We start from the raw sequence: 16,177 nt of genomic DNA, 5'->3' as shown, positions 1-16,177 counted from the left end.
AGATGCAGGGCCTTGCCAGCACCAGTGAGAAATCAAGTGTTTTCCCATGAGATAAATCAGTACCTATTATCTGCCCTGCTATAAATAATGGCAACCAGACACATGCTCTTTGCTTTGATTAAAAGCTGGGTGTGAGCAGTCCCACACACTGCTAAAAACCTGACCTCATCTAACTACAGGTAGTAAACACTAAAAGTGCATTTTCTCCCTTTGGGACTCTTAGCTGCAAGAGAACCATTGCTTTGCTATTAGCTCAGTGTAATAAACATTTTAATGGCACAAAGTCAGGGGCATGTAGTCTTGTTTCTTCAAATCCTTCAATGAGTTTAACAGTCTGGTTGCCAGAAAAACAAGGCTTTGCTCATAAACTCTCCAGGTTTGATCTGGAACACAAAGACAGCACTGTTCTTGTCTGGGGGGAAAAATTAAATTGTCTGGTTTAGGTTCTCCCCCTTCCCTCAAGCTTTATTGCAAAGACATTGGGATTTGCAAATGGCTTTTTCTGAAAGGATGTGGACAAGTTTCTACATGTGGACTATTAGCCACAGTGATCACAGTGAATGCTTTGCAGGCTGTTGGAATTATTTGACTCTGCAGCTAGCCAGCTCCAAAAAATCTGCACAGTCTTTATGAAAAATCATAAATTCAACCTCACTTGGTAGTACTTACAAGTTACTTTTCAAATGCCTTCTGGTAAGTATTCACTGTTTCTAGGGTGTCTTTTCCATCTGTTTTTTCTTGTAAAGCTTATGTGTCTCAGATTAATTTCCTTCTCCCTGTTTCACCTGGACTTTACTTTCCTGTCTAACATTCAGGGAATTTTTCTCTAGTCCCATAGCCCCCAGGAAACAGCAGTAATTTGATATTTTCTGGTAGAAAAGTTGCCTGGCTGATGTTTGAGACCAATTCATGGAGGAAATAATTTCCCAGAGCATAGTCTTTGTTGATGGGCAATAGAAATCAGGCACCTAAAGCCCAAAGGCGCTTCTGCAAAACCTACCTGGAGGCCTGGAGGGCAGTTTGGACATGTTGGGCCCATTTTTCATCAGTCAGTCTAAAAGACTATGTGGAAGAGACACTTTTGTTGGCTTATTTGGCAGAGGGAAAGAGGCAAAAAGTACAAAAGGAATCCTAGAATCCTGAAATCATTAAGGTTGGAAAAAAAACCCCACTGTGATTATTGAGTCCAATGGTTAACAAAATGGTTGCAGACTAACAGAGTGTACATGCCTTAATTGCCAACTGAATAAAATTTAAATACCTAAACCCAAGGTTTTTGTCCTGGAAGAATCTGGACAGCTGTGGTCCAGATCTTGGGGATGGCCCAGCTTTGAAGGTGCTGTGGTTTGTACTCAATTTCAAGTTCCCAGGAATGCAAATCTTTGTATTTTGAGAGTGCTGTGCTGCTGCAATGCCTGTCTCCCCAGGGGGATTCATCCTGCTGCTCTGGAAGCAGCTGAATGATCAATAAGGGTAAAGGTTTAGCACAGCTACTGATGGAACAGCACAGGCTCAGAAGGAGTAGGTGAGGGAGCCTTGTGTGGGATGTCCATAGCACTTCCCTGAGGATTCCTGTACAAGAAACTGGAGATCCAAAGTCAAGTCTGTCCTGTAAGGAAGTCCAGCCTTCCTCTCCTCCTCCTTTGGGCCACATTCTCATCCCATGGTGATTGATTTTCTGGCCTGTGGATTGCACCCTGTAAGTACTGAAGAAAAAAAGAAAAGAGAACAAGACTCAGTTGCACAAGAGCACACCTTGATGGTGCTGAAGTCTTGCTGTTGGTCAGGAGCAGAGCAGAGGAGGGTGCAGACTTTGGGCTGTTCCTGCAGTGCTGTTCACACGGGCAGTGCCATTCTCCTTGCCAGTTGTCTCACTTGTTTTGTTTCCCTAGGAAAGAGGATGTGTCATACATGAAGAAATCAAACCTTGTGCTGAATCATGTTGGTGGTGGCCCAGAGGAAGCAGAAGTCCTGATCAGAGACAAAAAGCACAATAGGAAACCTTCATTTCTGAAGGCTTTGCTGAGGACCTTTCGGCCATACTTCTTAATTGGCTCCTTCTTCAAGCTGATACAAGACCTACTCTCTTTTGTCAACCCTCAGCTGTTAAGGTTGGTTTACTCTGTGAGGAGTTTTCTATGTGCACTCCCTGTGGAGGCTTGGCTTGGCACAGGGCATTTTGTTTTGGAAATGCAGAGTTAGTTTCCCTCACAGTGCCACGTGTGTGTGCTCCCTCACCTTCTCCCTGCACTGCCTGAGACACGAATTCTTTGGTGTGGACTCAGCTGTAAATTGGACAAGCTGAAATGCTCCATTTGTAAATCTCCCATCACTAGTGGGCAGCTCTGAATTACAAATTACCTGATGTTCTGTGATTCAGTCCAAAGCAATTTCTCCCCATTTCCAATGGATTAGCTGTGAAATCAAAGTGAAGCACTGCTGGCTGGATCTGCTGGTCCCTGGACATCTGATATCCTCATGTGAGGATGGTGGTCACAGCTGTGGTGTGACTTGATGTGCAGATGTTGTGTGGTGCTCCAGTATGTGGTCCTGTGGCCATGCTGCTGTCATCTGGGAAAGGTTTTGGACCATTCAGATGAGTTCATGTGCTCTTAGTTGTGTTCAGCAATGAGAATGTGAGAGGCACAGTTGCAGTGAATTTATGTGTGAAAGAATTATGGTTCTATCAAAAAAAAACCAGACAAAGAGGTCATGAGAGAAGTGGTCTGTCCTCAAATCCTCTTTGTATGAGGAACACGTCTACCTCCCATCTCCAGTTGCTCAGCCCAATCTATAAAGGAATTAGTACAATCCTCACATTTTTTCTCTATTGGTATTGTTCTTAAAGTGAGAAATTCTCCAGATAATCATTAACTAGGAAGAAAGCAATAGTGGAATTACCAGCATTTCTACCTAACAATTATTAATGGAAAGGCACATAGTCCTGTTAGTGCATGAGAATGGAATGGAGCTTGGGTGGAGGTCACAGGTGGATGTAGGGAAAGGGAGAAGAGAAGACTCTTCTCCTATTTGAGTGTCTCTTAAAATAACCTGTGTTCTGAGATCATCTTGTTCTGTGGGTGGTTTGTGATATACCCAGAAATTTGCTAAGAAGAGGTTGTGACCGAGCATGGTGACATTTAATAGCTGACAGTCTGTCTTTCTCCCAGAGCTCCTGCTGAAGAGGAGGCTGCTGGCTGCCTCCTGAGAACACATTAAGTGTAATCTATTCTGGGAATTTCTCAAATTTGCATGAATTCCTGAATATGTTTCAGTGATATCTCAAGGCGTATTATGGTGAATTTCTTCTCAAGTTTAAATTCCTGCAGTCTGGGAAAATGCCCTTCTGATGGTAAAGGAACATGGAAAAGCCATGGCTGTCTGGCAGACTGCATGTGAAATAGTTTTGTGCTTCTAAAATATTGGTGAATCCCTGGGACTACCAGAAGAGGTTTTCCTGAAGCTGTTCCCTTTTGCAGCATGAATGAATGGAGCAGTGCAGAAATAAGATTTTTCTAGACTGAAAGAAGAAAGATGTAGCAACCTCCTGCTTCTACTACAAAGCTTTGGTTGCCTGATTTGTAGTTTCCAGATCCATTTTTCTCCTGTTGATTTTTTGATCCATGGAGCCAAATGTCTGTTTCTCCTATATTTTGACAGTTCAGTATTCTGGTCAGGAGGCTGAAATCACAAATGTGATTTTTGAGAGCACTGGACATTGCCATGTGTGACTCTGCTTGTTTGCTGTGTGTCAGTGTGCAGCTCTGGCAATGAGAGCAGCTGTGAGGAGTAAGAAAGGGCTTATCTATAAAAGATGCTATAGCCAGCTTAATGGTACCATTTCACAAAAAAAAAAAAAAAAGGCAGGAGTGAGGACTCTATGCATCCATCCAGAAGGATGCCTTTTCATTTAGCTTTTTTTTTTTTGTGGGAAAACACCCCAGGCAGAAGCACTGAGGCTGCTTGGAGAGGATTTGGGTAAGGAGCTGGTTTTGCCTGCTCTGCTGCACTGCCTAACTCTGTCCTATCATTCACCTCTCGCCCTGGGGGCTGCCCAACAGAGCTCAGACAGTGCACTGTGTGTTTAAACCCTGAATCTCAGGGGAAGCCAAGAGCTTCTCTTAATATTTCATTTTCAGGCTCATTTACAAATGGACTTTCTCACTGGCAGAGCTGCAGGTTTTGCTGTTGGATCTTTGCAGTGTTGTTGGACTGAAATCATAACTCAGCCTGTGTCCTGGAGAGCTGTTTGCTTTTTGTGTTTAGGGAGGGGATGTGGCAGGATGCTGAAGTTGGGAGAAGCTGTGTTATGTCCCATTAAATTTCCTGCATGGTTTCTAAATTTTTGTTTCTTTTTCCCTTTTCCTTCCCTTCTCTGCTGACAAACAGTGTATTAATCGGCTTCATTAAGAACAAAGACGCCCCAGCCTGGTGGGGATTTTTGATTGCAGCTCTGATGCTTATCTGTGCTGTGCTGCAGACACTCATCCTTCATCAGCACTTCCAGTACTGCTTTGTTACTGGGATGAGGCTGAGGACTGGGATCACTGGGGTGATATACAGAAAGGTAAGGCTGCAAACATTCTGTGGGCTGGAACACCATCCAGACAAGTGTGCTCAGTCCTCATATTTAGGGATGGTTAGGCATGTTGGAGAGGAGTAGTCTCCTGGAATATAAAAGATTGGAGGTTTGGTGAGTTTTTAGGAGTACCTCTTTCACACCTTACAGAATTTTCCACTGATCAGTTCTGTAATATGGGTGTTCTGGTTCTAGACATGCCAATACTGGTTCACTTTAAATGCTGAAAGAGGAGAGACTTAGATTAGATGTAAGGAAGAAATTCTTCCATGTGAGGGTGGGCAGGGCTGGCACAGGGTGCCCAGAGTAGCTGGGGCTGCCCCTGGATCCCTGGAGGTGTCCAAGGCCAGGTTGGATGGGCCTTGGACCAGCCTGGGACAGTGGAAGGTGTCCCTGTCCGTGGCAGAGGGGTTGGAACTTTAAAGTTCCTTCCCACCCAAACCATTCCATAGTTTGGAAGAGAGAGATCCAGGAGAGGAGCATGTTGATGCTATGAGTGGATTAGACCCAACAAGGTTTTCTTCAGAGTGCTGCATCCTGCTTGGGCTGGAGATGCTCATAAGCAAAACCATTTCATGAGCTCTTGTTCCTTGGACATCAGGAATTGATGTAGGTGAATTATTTTGTTCTTTTTGGAGCAGCATATTCTTGGACAGTGTCATTTTCTAATAATTGAGGATTTGTTCTCCATGTATAACAAGACTGAATGCACTGAAGCTCTCTGCCTTGTCAGTCCTTAGCCATCACAAACTCTGCAAAGCGCTCATCTACTGTTGGAGAAATTGTCAACCTGATGTCAGTGGATGCCCAGCGTTTCATGGACCTGATGACTTTCCTGAACATGTTGTGGTCTGCACCACTCCAGATACTTCTAGCTTTGTATTTCCTCTGGAAGGTACAGACATGGTCACAATTTTATTCACAATTCATCTAAATGATGTGCAGGCTTTTTCTTTTTCCTTTTTTTTAAATTTTTTCAATTTGACCCTCCACTGCGTTTTTTACAAACTATAATTATTCTGTCCTGTAGTAAAATAGCTTTTACTGCTGTACACCCTCACTTAGTGTCTTAATGATTTTGTTCAGCTGATAGGCCAGATGGGCATTTGAAACAGAACATTTCCTTTGTCTTTCCCCTGACTTTACTCCACTCTGATGGGCTCAGTCTTGTACTCTTCTCAGTAGCTGATACAAATGAGAGCTTAAGGGAAGTGTTTAGAAACCAAACCAAACAAAAACCTGGACATAGGAAATGTCATCTGTAGAGATTATATCCTGCTACATAAAGAAGTTTTGTGCAAGCAAATGTGAAACAAATCTCACCTGGAATAACTGTAATTTTTCATTTGCTACAGTGACATTGTTTCAGGTTTATTTCAGGTTCAGTTTGAGCACTGGTTTTCAGATTGTTTCTGTGCAATTAATGTCTTTTACTGCGTAAAACAGTAGCACCAACTTAACCATATTGATTTTGAGTCAAAAGCCATTAAATTGCAGCAGCTTTGAGTTAATGCTCTGCTGGAAGCTGAGCTCTGGTAGGCAGCAGATTGTATGCTTATACTCACACTGAGAGTACTGGGTTAATTCTGTAATTACAGCTCCCTTGGTCAGAGAAAAAACAGGAGAAAAATTCCTGTCACCAATACAACAACAATAATAATAATAACAGTTGTTATTGGTTATTATTATTGTTATAATTATTATTCAGAGTGGTTTCTGTCCTGTTTTTCTGTCTCCTCTTCACAGTTGCTCTGTGGAATCACAACACTTCACTGGGATAAGTTCAACTTGTCAACACTGATTTCTGTTTCTATCACTTACTGTTGTTTTAGTGCTGACTGTAGGGAACACTCGGGTACAACAATTACTCTTTCTTTTTAAATCAAGATTTTAGGGCCTTCTGTGCTGGCTGGAGTTGCTGTGATGGTCTTACTTATCCCAGTTAACTCTGCAATAGCAATAAAAACCAGAGCATTCCAGGTAAGATTCCAGCAGAGGAGGTAATGTTGTATGGATTGGCAGCTGTGCTATGAGAAATTAAGACATCAGGGATTGTTAATAAGATTCCATTTGCAACAATTTACTTATAAGTAAGAATGTACTTTATATTTAATAACTGTATCATTTGAGATACTTTTTCCATAGTGGATTGAATGCAGTTTAAGGGAAAGGTATGTCATGGAGCCAGTGGCTTCTCCATACCCCTGGAACAGCTTTTGGGATTAGCAAGAGGTTTCTTTGTCTCCATATCCCTTCACCTGGTATCTTCCTCTAGGAGTATCTAGAGAAAAGCAAATAAATGCTGTTCTTTAAGCTGCAAATGAATGTTTTCAGAGGTGGCATCTAAAACCTGACAGTTTGAGTTTTATGCTAAAAGCCAGTTTAATGTTCACTGCTACTGAACTGGGCCAAATTTCATTTATTATCTTAAGGCAGAATGATCTTTTATTCCTTTCTTTGTAGTCTTAGTTGTCTCTAGTCAGGGAAAGCTGAAAAAATACCAATATAACAGTGCCCTCTGGCTTTGTGTTAGAAAAAATCTAATAATTGTGCTATGCAGCCTATCAGATCGTTTGGAAGATTAAAAAGAAATTAAAAGTCAATCTATTGCTGTAAAAAAAGGTAAGAGTTAGATATAAATTATGACATTTAAGCACAGCCTTAGTAACAGAGTGATATTATTGTATGCCTTAAAGAGACATACAGGCTTTTTACATCTCTTGGATGCTGACAGGTCAAATAGTAACATTCCTTTTTCTCCTTTGCCCATTTGAGATGCTCTGAGCTGCATAACTTGCTGTGCATATGTATGTGAATTTTGTCTATAAATTTGAACAGGGATGGTTTTGTATTTTAATAACTGAATGAAGCAGTGTATTTTAATGCAAAGGAAGAAAACCCCTAGGAGTAGCCACAATGTTCAAGGGATAAGAAATAAAACTGTGCAAACAAGGAAGAAAAAAAATCTGAAGAAATCAAAGGAAATGGTAGGTTAGTATTTTTGTGAAGTAAAGCTGAATCTTTCTTTAAGATGATTTTAAAACGTAGCTCTTAAGAGTGAAAATGAGTGGAAAGCTTTCGTGCTCTGCTTTCCAGGCATTTCCTTTGATTTCTCCTGTCTTTGGAGGCAGACTTCAGCTTGCACAATAAGCTGATAACAGTCTGGCCTTGTGTAATTACCTTTTGCATCGTCTTCAGAAGCAGCCTGAGGGCCCCCACAGCTGTGAGACACCAGAGCTGTGCTGCAGCCCTGACTGTGTCTCCTGTGTTCCCCGCTCACCCAGGTGGAGCAGATGCGGTACAAGGACTCCCGCATTAAACTGATGAACGAGATCCTGGGTGGCATCAAGGTGCTGAAGCTCTATGCCTGGGAGCCATCCTTTTCAGAAAAGGTCCTGGAGATACGGAAGAATGAGCTGAGAATTTTGAAAAAATCTGCCTACCTCCACTCTTTGTCCACCTTTGCCTGGATCTGCGCTCCCTTCCTGGTAAATTAAATTTGCATGGCTCTCTAAGCTGTGCAAGTGCACCCTTGAAGGATAAATGTGAGGCTTTCTGCTTGATAATGTACATAGGAATAAAATGTAAAGTTTTTGAAGAAATTATTCACATGCTTTGATACAGTTCCCTGTTCTCGAGAGCCCTTGTGTTAATCGGTATTAAAGTATTTTCTGATAAAGCATGCCAGTGGAAGCTGGGAATAGCTGTCACAGGAGAATTTCCAACCACTTCAAAGTACTTCCCATAACAAATTGAAACTAAAATTTGAAACCTCAGAGAGATCTGTGAATAGCAAAAGAAACTTTAATTGAGTCAGTCAGGACAATGTCTGTCTTTAGCTCTCATTTCTACCTTCATGTTACAGTGCTCTTCTTGTTTCATTGAGGGAGGGAGTTACTAAATTATTCTACAACTCAAAAAATAGATTGATTTAATGTGAAAACTAAAGCCCAAATAATAATGTTGCCAACTCTGAAATGCTTTTTCCTCAATTTTGTCTTTTCCTCTATTTTCCACTTCACTGGACTGTGATCCATTTTGCAGAGAGGGTTTTGGTGAATAAAAGCATTCAGATAAGTCCACAGTCAGAACCATTTCCAGCCAGCTTTTCTCGAGACCTAAGGCCCAGCCCTGCAGAAATTATCTGAACTGGAGCTTCTGCCCCTTTTGTGGTTCCTTAAAGTCCCTGCACCTCCTTCTGTGCACATTCCTGTTGCTGCTCGCTGGGAGTTTGCTGCCCAGGATGGTCCTTCCTCAGTGGATGGCCCTGTCACACAGCAAACCAGCAAATAACATGGATTTCATTTCCTTCTCTGTTGATTAGAGAAGATAAGATAGAATCTCATTTGATTAGCCTGCAGTTTACATTGGGAAAATTTGCTTGGGTGGAGCTGGGAGAAACCATGACCCAATAACAGCTTTTCCTTTTTATTTACCCAAATCCTATAGTTCACCTCTCGAACCTCTTAGTTCAACTGAATGTAGCCACTAGAAACCTGAAAGTTCTTTTACTCTGTGTGCCCTTTTTCTATACCAACTTGTCCTTAGGACTTGTCATTCTTAAAGCTTGTTGAAAAGGTCAGAAACAAGAAAATTTCCCAGTTTTGTGGTTGATACTTTTATTTCCAAGATGCCTGTCAGGATTGAGTGCTTTTAAAATGTCAGAATATACCAGACATCTCTCACTAAACTCCCTTTCTGGCTTTCAGGTAGCACTGACAACATTTTCTGTGTATGTCTCTGTGGATGAGGAGAATATCCTGGATGCAGAAAAGGCTTTTGTCTCCCTGTCCTTGTTCAATATCTTGAAGTTTCCCCTCAGTATGTTACCACAAGTCATTAGCAACATGGCACAGGTAAGGAGGGGCTGAGGCACAGGTTATTCTGAAAAATTGAACAGAAATCCTTGATTTCTGGAATGCAGACATCCCTTGTATCTGCCTGTTAGCTGGTTTTCCTTTTAATATCCTTTCTTTCCTGCTGTCCTGCATTGGAAAGCCTGACATCTTCTGAGTGAGCCTGTCTGTGTGAATTTTGCTTTGCTCGAGTAAACTCAGCTTGGTGTGAGAAATTTCACAGTTAAAAGCTTGAATCTCAGCCCAAGGCTCATTGCAGGGGAAAAATGATGCACTGTTCAGGAAGCCCATGGGGGGAAGCTCAAGGCACTGTGCATGCTTTCTTTTTTAGTAGTAAGAGCACTAAGTCCTCATTAAAAGAATGATGAAATAATGCCACATTCTTTTCTTAGGCAAGCGTTTCCCTAAAGAGAATTCAGCAATTCCTGAGTCATGATGAACTTGATCCAAATTGTGTGGAAACAAAAGCAATTGCACCAGGTAAAGATGTTGTTATTTTTATAAACTATGCAAATGCAGCAGACATATCTCTTTTGGACTGGTTGAGCTATGAAAAAACGGAAAAAGAACACAACAATGGTAATCTTGGGTTAAAAAAAAAAAAGGAAAGAAGCTGCTGCTCTGAAAAGTGGTTGGTGTTCAGGCTATGTGGAAATCAGAGAAGTTTCTGGCCCTATTTTAGAGCTGGTTGGGCCTGAGTTTGCATCTGCAATGTACCAGATGCTAACAGCACTGAATATGGAGTGCATCCACTGGCTGAGGACAGCAAGACTTGTTCAAACCTTTCACACTGCACAAATGCTCAAGAACTTTGTGAACAGTTTTGATTACTTCTGTTCCAAACAATATCCCCAAACAATTGAGCGAGCCAGGTGTGGCAAGCAAAAAGCTGCAGAGTGTCAGAGTTAATCTGATACATCAAAGTCAACAGCATGCAGTGATCTCCTACTGATCTGAAAGGAGTTTGTGAAGTAAATTTGTGGTGATGCTGAGCAGCACATGTTGGGAGCAGCCCCACCAAGGCAGGGTGAAGCATCTTTTCAGCTCCCTAGATGTGTCAGGTCACAGTCTAGAGCTGAAGCTGCAGTTATTTTCAGATATTTTCCCTCTGAACAAGCCTGTCTTGTGACCCACAGGCACGAGCCTGTGCTTCCCATGCCACCAGAAAAGGGAAATGCAGTGTGTGTAAATAAAGATCCCTCTGTCAGCATGTTCTCAGTTGTGCTGTTGTAACACATTTCCTGCCCCTCTGTTGTTGTGTTTCTGCCACACAGGCATTGCCATCAGTGTAAGGAATGCCACGTTCAGCTGGGGAAAGGAGCTTCAGCCAGCACTGAAAGAGTAAGAGTTCTTTGTGCAGTTGCAATACAACATCTGCCTGGCCTCTGGCTCTTGGGAGGCCTGTTTGAAAGGGGTCTGGTAAAAAACATGCATCACATGTCAGCAGCTCTTCTGCCTTTAAAACGTGGAGCTCGTGCCTCGTGGTCTTTAGGCTTTCTAGAACAGGGCTGTAAGGCTTTAACTCCACACCAACCAGCATAAAATAATTACCTATTGGAAGACAGGCTCCATCAATTCCTTAAATAGCTATTTTTTAACTGGAGCATTGTCAAATCAAATTGATCTGATGGATTTTGAGGACAGTTGAGATATCTGTGATGGACCTAGGTGTGCCAGCAGTGGTCTCTTCCTTGAAGAGGCTTGTGGCAGATTTGTCCTTGTGGCAGTGGAAAGGCCATTTCCAGACTGTGGGGGTGAATGTTTTCCACATTTGCCTAGGAAGCATATATACCTTCTGTTATGCCTCAGGATCTATGTAAATAGAAATTTGGCTTGATTTCATTAGTGAAAAGCACTTTGGCAGCAGAGACTGCATCCATCAGTCATTTTTGTATCATTTTGCCTTCAGGACCTAAAGTAGTGCCTTTAACAACACAGTGGGGAAAACAAAAAAAAATTTTAATTGGGGAAGTCCTGTTTTTCTTGTGTCATTGTGAACCCTATTTACCAGCACAGGAAATGCAGTTCTAAAGTGGTCTGAACATTTTTAGATGGGATGTATTCACTCACTATTTTGTACAATTGCTTTTTGGTTTTAAAATCAAACCCCAAAATAATTCTGGAATACTGTCTACTTTCAAAATGCTTATTCACCCAATTTGACTTGCTGATGGATTGAAACAACACAGCAAAGAGTCTTAGAAAGCTTGTTAATAATCCTACTGCTTTAGCAATCAGCAAGATAAACTGTGCTGGGTTTTCATTTGCTCCTCAAGTTCTGGTTACAGTTGATTCATGCAAGAAAGGGAAGAGAAAATCAGAGACAAAGCTTTGTGTATTATATCCAGTCAGGCTGTGACTGTGTATTTCAGCCCTGGTTTAAAGACCTCTGATGTCTTTAGTAAACTAATGTTTAATTAATTTCCAGCCTGTTTCCTCCACAGGATAAATATGTTGGTCCCCAGTGGTTCTTTGGTGGCCATTGTTGGCCATGTTGGCTGTGGAAAGTCTTCTCTGGTGTCTGCTCTCCTGGGTGAGATGGAAAAGCTGGAAGGAGAAGTGGCTGTGAAGGTTGGTGTTTTTTATGAAACCATGTGATGATGGTAGGGAAATGTGCTGCTTATGTCTGCCCTTGTTTAGAATGCACCTCAGGCTCCAGAGGGAATTCTAGTTACTCCTCTGGCAGCTTGTCTGCATGTTTGAGTTTTGCCCACTTTTATATGAAATTACTTTCCCGATTTGATCAATGATACATAAGCAGTTAGCACACATATACATATAATGTGAATGTGTAGGAACCAGGAGCTAGAGATGGGCTGAAGGTCTTACTCAGAGCATGAATTCCTGCTTGTTACAAGTCAGAGGTTTTCTCTCTCTCTCGTTTTTCTAGGGTTCTGTTGCTTATGTACCTCAACAAGCCTGGATCCAGAATGCCACACTGAAAGATAATATTTTGTTTGGCCAAGCTCTTAATGAGGAAAAATACCAGAATGCCCTGGAGGTCTGTGCTTTAAAAACTGACCTGGAAGTGCTGCCTGGAGGAGATCAAACTGAGATAGGAGAGAAGGTAATTTTTTAAGTAGATTTTTATTTTTCTCAAGTCAGACCTGCCTGGTGATTCCTGCTCTAGCTAAAGAGAGAATACTGTCAAGTCAGCACTTGATTTGATTTGATCTTCACAGTGGCATCCCTGCTACAATCAACACCAAAACATGCAGGGCAGTTCTCCAAAAAGCTCTTGACTTGAACTTTTTCTTAGCTTTAGGCTTGTGTGTATTGTGATGCAGAAACACATGCAGCCCTGGAAGATCAGAGTACCCTGTATTTGTCATGAATTGTAAAGGTGCATCTGTCCAGAATCACTGAAGACCCTCCTTTTCCTGTAGGGATAAAAAGAGAGGGAACGTATGATTGTGCTTCAAGTAAAAAAAAAAAAAAAATTCTATGATCATCCCTTAACACATTTTAATGAGAAATATTTACATCTGTGCTTACCAATAAAGATATTCTTTTTTCATAGGCCACTAAGTTTGTGCTAGATTTCATGAAATGGCGTGGAGGTGGGGAAAATGGAAGATGTGGAAGATATCCCAGCTGCCGCAGCCCTGCTTTGAAATTTGCATTTTACATCCTGGTTGACAGTTTCACTTGCCATAATTCTGTGTTTTAACAGCTCCCTCTAGGAGCTTATTAAAAGGAGGCTTACCCCATCCCCAGTGTGCTGGCTGAAAGTTTGGCAGCGAGCACGCGCATCCAGAAGCATCCCGCGCCTCTTCCTGGGTGGTTTTTTTTTTCTCTTAAAAAAAAAAAAAAAAATTAAATTCAGCAGTGGGCTGGGTGACAGCCGTGAGAAGCCAGAGGTGCTGTGTGCCAGGTTTTGTTGTGTCCTGTGTCCCTGCAGGGCATCAACCTGTCCGGGGGCCAGCGGCAGCGTGTCAGCCTGGCCCGGGCCGTGTACAGCAGCTCCGATGTTTTCCTGCTCGATGATCCCCTGTCCGCCGTGGACTCACACGTGGCCAAGCACATCTTTGACAAAGTCATCGGCCCGGATGGCGTCTTGAAGGGAAAAGTAAGCTGGGGTGTCTGTGGGAAACGTATCGAGGAAGTAAGAAAATTGCGGCCTGAAAAATATTCCAGGCTGGAGCTTCTCAGCTCTGTTCCCAGCAGATAAGCTAGTCCAGCTCAAGGCTAGGGAGAATTTCTCCCAGGGTGATAATTTAGTCAAAATAAAAAGGAATTAATAACAAAGATAGAAGCCCTGTTGTGGTGTGTGCCCAGGCCCTGGCCATGGGGTGTCTTCTCTCTGAACCAATCCCCTTTTCTCTACTCTGGGAGTTGCAGTCATGCAATAAAACCAAGAGTGTTTCTGAATAAACTTGGCTCTTTCTTCCTGTCATGAAAGATAACCATATAGCTGTGCATCTTATTTCCACCACACTTAAAGGGTTAGAACCTCTTTCCACTGTTACAGGTGTAGATCTTCTTAAAAACACACCCAAACTCAGGAGCACGGAGGCTGTGTCACCACCCAGCTCCTTGCTGGGTTTCTGTGTGGGTACCTCTGCTCACAGCCCAGGCTGCTCTCAAACTCTGCTCACACATGCCCAGGAGTGCTGTGGGCTGGTCAGAGCATGTAGAGACAGAAACCTGCCCTGGCTTTTAAAACCCCTCCTCAATGAGAAGTCTCAGAATCAAGGCATGTGCAGGAACGTGCACAGGCTGGTGATGTTAATTGTTGTTTCTCAGAGGCAGAGCAGCCAGGAGCTGCAGCAAATATGGGTGTTACAGAGAATTTCAGCAAAAACAAACTGCAGTGGCTTTGCTGCACCTTCCACTCCTGCTACCATGTTCTCAGAAGAGCTCAGAGCTCATAAGGGAAGGGCTGCAAAGAAAATCAGCATAAGGGAAGGAGGGGGTGATAATTCAGTGTGTTTACTTTGCTCTCTGTTTTTGTTAGCAGTAGGAGCAAAGTGAGTGCATGGACATAATTCCAAGCTGATTTGCCTAATGTAGACAATATTATTTCACTGGGCATTTTACCTTGACACAATAATTCATTCTCTGCCCCAAAAATGTGATAGTATTTGACTTGCTGGGTGCTGTCAGTCCTCCCAGTGCAAATGAGGGATATGTGTTTTTTTTCTTTTCCCTATCCAGACCCGAATCCTGGTGACCCACAGCATTAGTTTCCTACCTCAGGTTGACCACATAATTGTCCTGGTGGATGGCCAAATCTCTGAAATGGGATCTTACCAAGAGCTTCTGAAACAAAACAAGGCCTTTGCAGAATTCCTCCGGAATTATGCACTGGATGAACACATAGAAGAGGATGAACCAACAAGTACAGTATTGTTTTTTCTTAAAACATGTCTTTTTTGGTCAACAAGATTACGAATATTTTCTCTGTAAAATGTCACCTGGTTCTTCATGGCAACCTGGCATTTGCCTTTCTGTACTACTGTGAAAATTATTGTCTGTGGCCAGGTCTGTATTACTGAGAAATCTTTTCACAAATTTCTTTCAAAATTTCATGTGGTTTGTCCTAGACAAAGCAATTTTTGTCTTAGAAATTATTTTAAACTTGGGAATTTATTTTACAATTAGAAAGGTCAAGCTCAGCAGGAAGACACAGTAGCCAAGAACAAACTGGGCTTGCTATCAAAGGGGCTACCCAGAGTCTGGTGTGTTTTCTCTTTATATGTGGTTGGGGTATTTTTCATGTAGCAAGGTTCAAATGACATTTTAATCTTGGGTTGCTTTTCAGCTTGGTTTGATTCTGACAAAATGATGCAAGATCAAAGCATTCTGGTGGATGTTTCCTCTGTGTGATAGTGTTCTCATGCTGTTAATACAGCACTGCTGCTCTCCAGCCAGGCAGAGGAACATGCACAGCACCTTCCAGCCCCAGCAGAGGCTTGCAGGACTCCTGATGTGACTCCCCCAGCCCAGGATCATGCCTAGAACGTGCTCTATAAGTGAATTTAGCTAGAACCAGCTCTAACACTATTGCCTGGCATTCTGATGGATTAAAGGGATGTGATAAAAATACATTTGGCAGCCAACCTGCCTCACAAGATCTTTGCAATTTTGTTAGGAGAAGTGGTGCACAGAAGGGATATAAGCAAAGCTAGGGGGGAGCTTATGCACTATGATTTTCCTTTCTTGTTTTTCATAGCTCTTCCTTTGTATAGCCACCTTTCTCTGTGCTCTCTGTGCTTTTCTGTGGCAGAAAATCAAGGTGTGATCTTGTCTTGCAGTGCTGGAGGAGGAAGAAGTGCTGCTGGCTGAGGACACCCTGAGCATCCACACAGACCTGGCTGATAACGAGCCCGTGACAAACGAGGTCCGCAAACAGTTCCTTAGGTAAACACGAGGTCCTTGCATTTCTAGTCTGTGTCTGGGGTAAAAAACATCTTTCAGATGTCAATCACACACTGCTTCTCCATCTGGGCTTCAGTTTTCTCAATTTCCTCTCATAAATAAATTGGTTTAGTATCCTTTTAAAAATAAATGTGAACACACGAAGAAGATCAAACATCTATTCCTTCAGTCTTCTTTTCAGTCTAGGCTGAACCAATTTCTAAAAGCAGCTCTCTGGTTCTCAGGTAACACCACTGTGTGTATTTACCCACACAACACTGAACTGCTGGCAGATGTGTGATAAATAAACCCCTTGCATTGCACCTTTCCACTGGGAGTCTTGGAAATCTTTGAAGGTTTTTATAATCATACCCATAGGTGC

The 16,177-nt window shown here is 42.4% G+C and overlaps 1 protein-coding gene across 1 annotated transcript in view; it reads left to right on the top strand.

The window, feature by feature from the left end:
* ABCC3 (ATP binding cassette subfamily C member 3) overlaps positions 1 to 16,177 on the top strand; it is a 47,226-nt gene that overhangs the window by 20,766 nt on the left and 10,283 nt on the right. The window contains exons 8-20 of the mRNA XM_014878179.2: positions 1,893 to 2,111; positions 4,390 to 4,567; positions 5,313 to 5,474; positions 6,467 to 6,559; positions 7,864 to 8,067; positions 9,289 to 9,435; positions 9,828 to 9,915; positions 10,710 to 10,776; positions 11,880 to 12,006; positions 12,326 to 12,502; positions 13,337 to 13,504; positions 14,593 to 14,776; positions 15,693 to 15,798. Of these exons, the coding sequence (XP_014733665.1) occupies positions 1,893 to 2,111; positions 4,390 to 4,567; positions 5,313 to 5,474; positions 6,467 to 6,559; positions 7,864 to 8,067; positions 9,289 to 9,435; positions 9,828 to 9,915; positions 10,710 to 10,776; positions 11,880 to 12,006; positions 12,326 to 12,502; positions 13,337 to 13,504; positions 14,593 to 14,776; positions 15,693 to 15,798 (1,920 nt within the window). The remainder of the gene's footprint in view (positions 1 to 1,892; positions 2,112 to 4,389; positions 4,568 to 5,312; positions 5,475 to 6,466; positions 6,560 to 7,863; positions 8,068 to 9,288; positions 9,436 to 9,827; positions 9,916 to 10,709; positions 10,777 to 11,879; positions 12,007 to 12,325; positions 12,503 to 13,336; positions 13,505 to 14,592; positions 14,777 to 15,692; positions 15,799 to 16,177) is intronic.

This window comes from Sturnus vulgaris, chromosome 20 (genome assembly GCF_052056855.1).
Source record: "Sturnus vulgaris isolate bStuVul1 chromosome 20, bStuVul1.hap1, whole genome shotgun sequence".
NCBI classification, from domain to species: domain Eukaryota; kingdom Metazoa; phylum Chordata; class Aves; order Passeriformes; family Sturnidae; genus Sturnus; species Sturnus vulgaris.
Note: the sequence above shows the minus strand (reverse complement) of the source record. Positions and strands in the feature narration are given on the sequence as shown.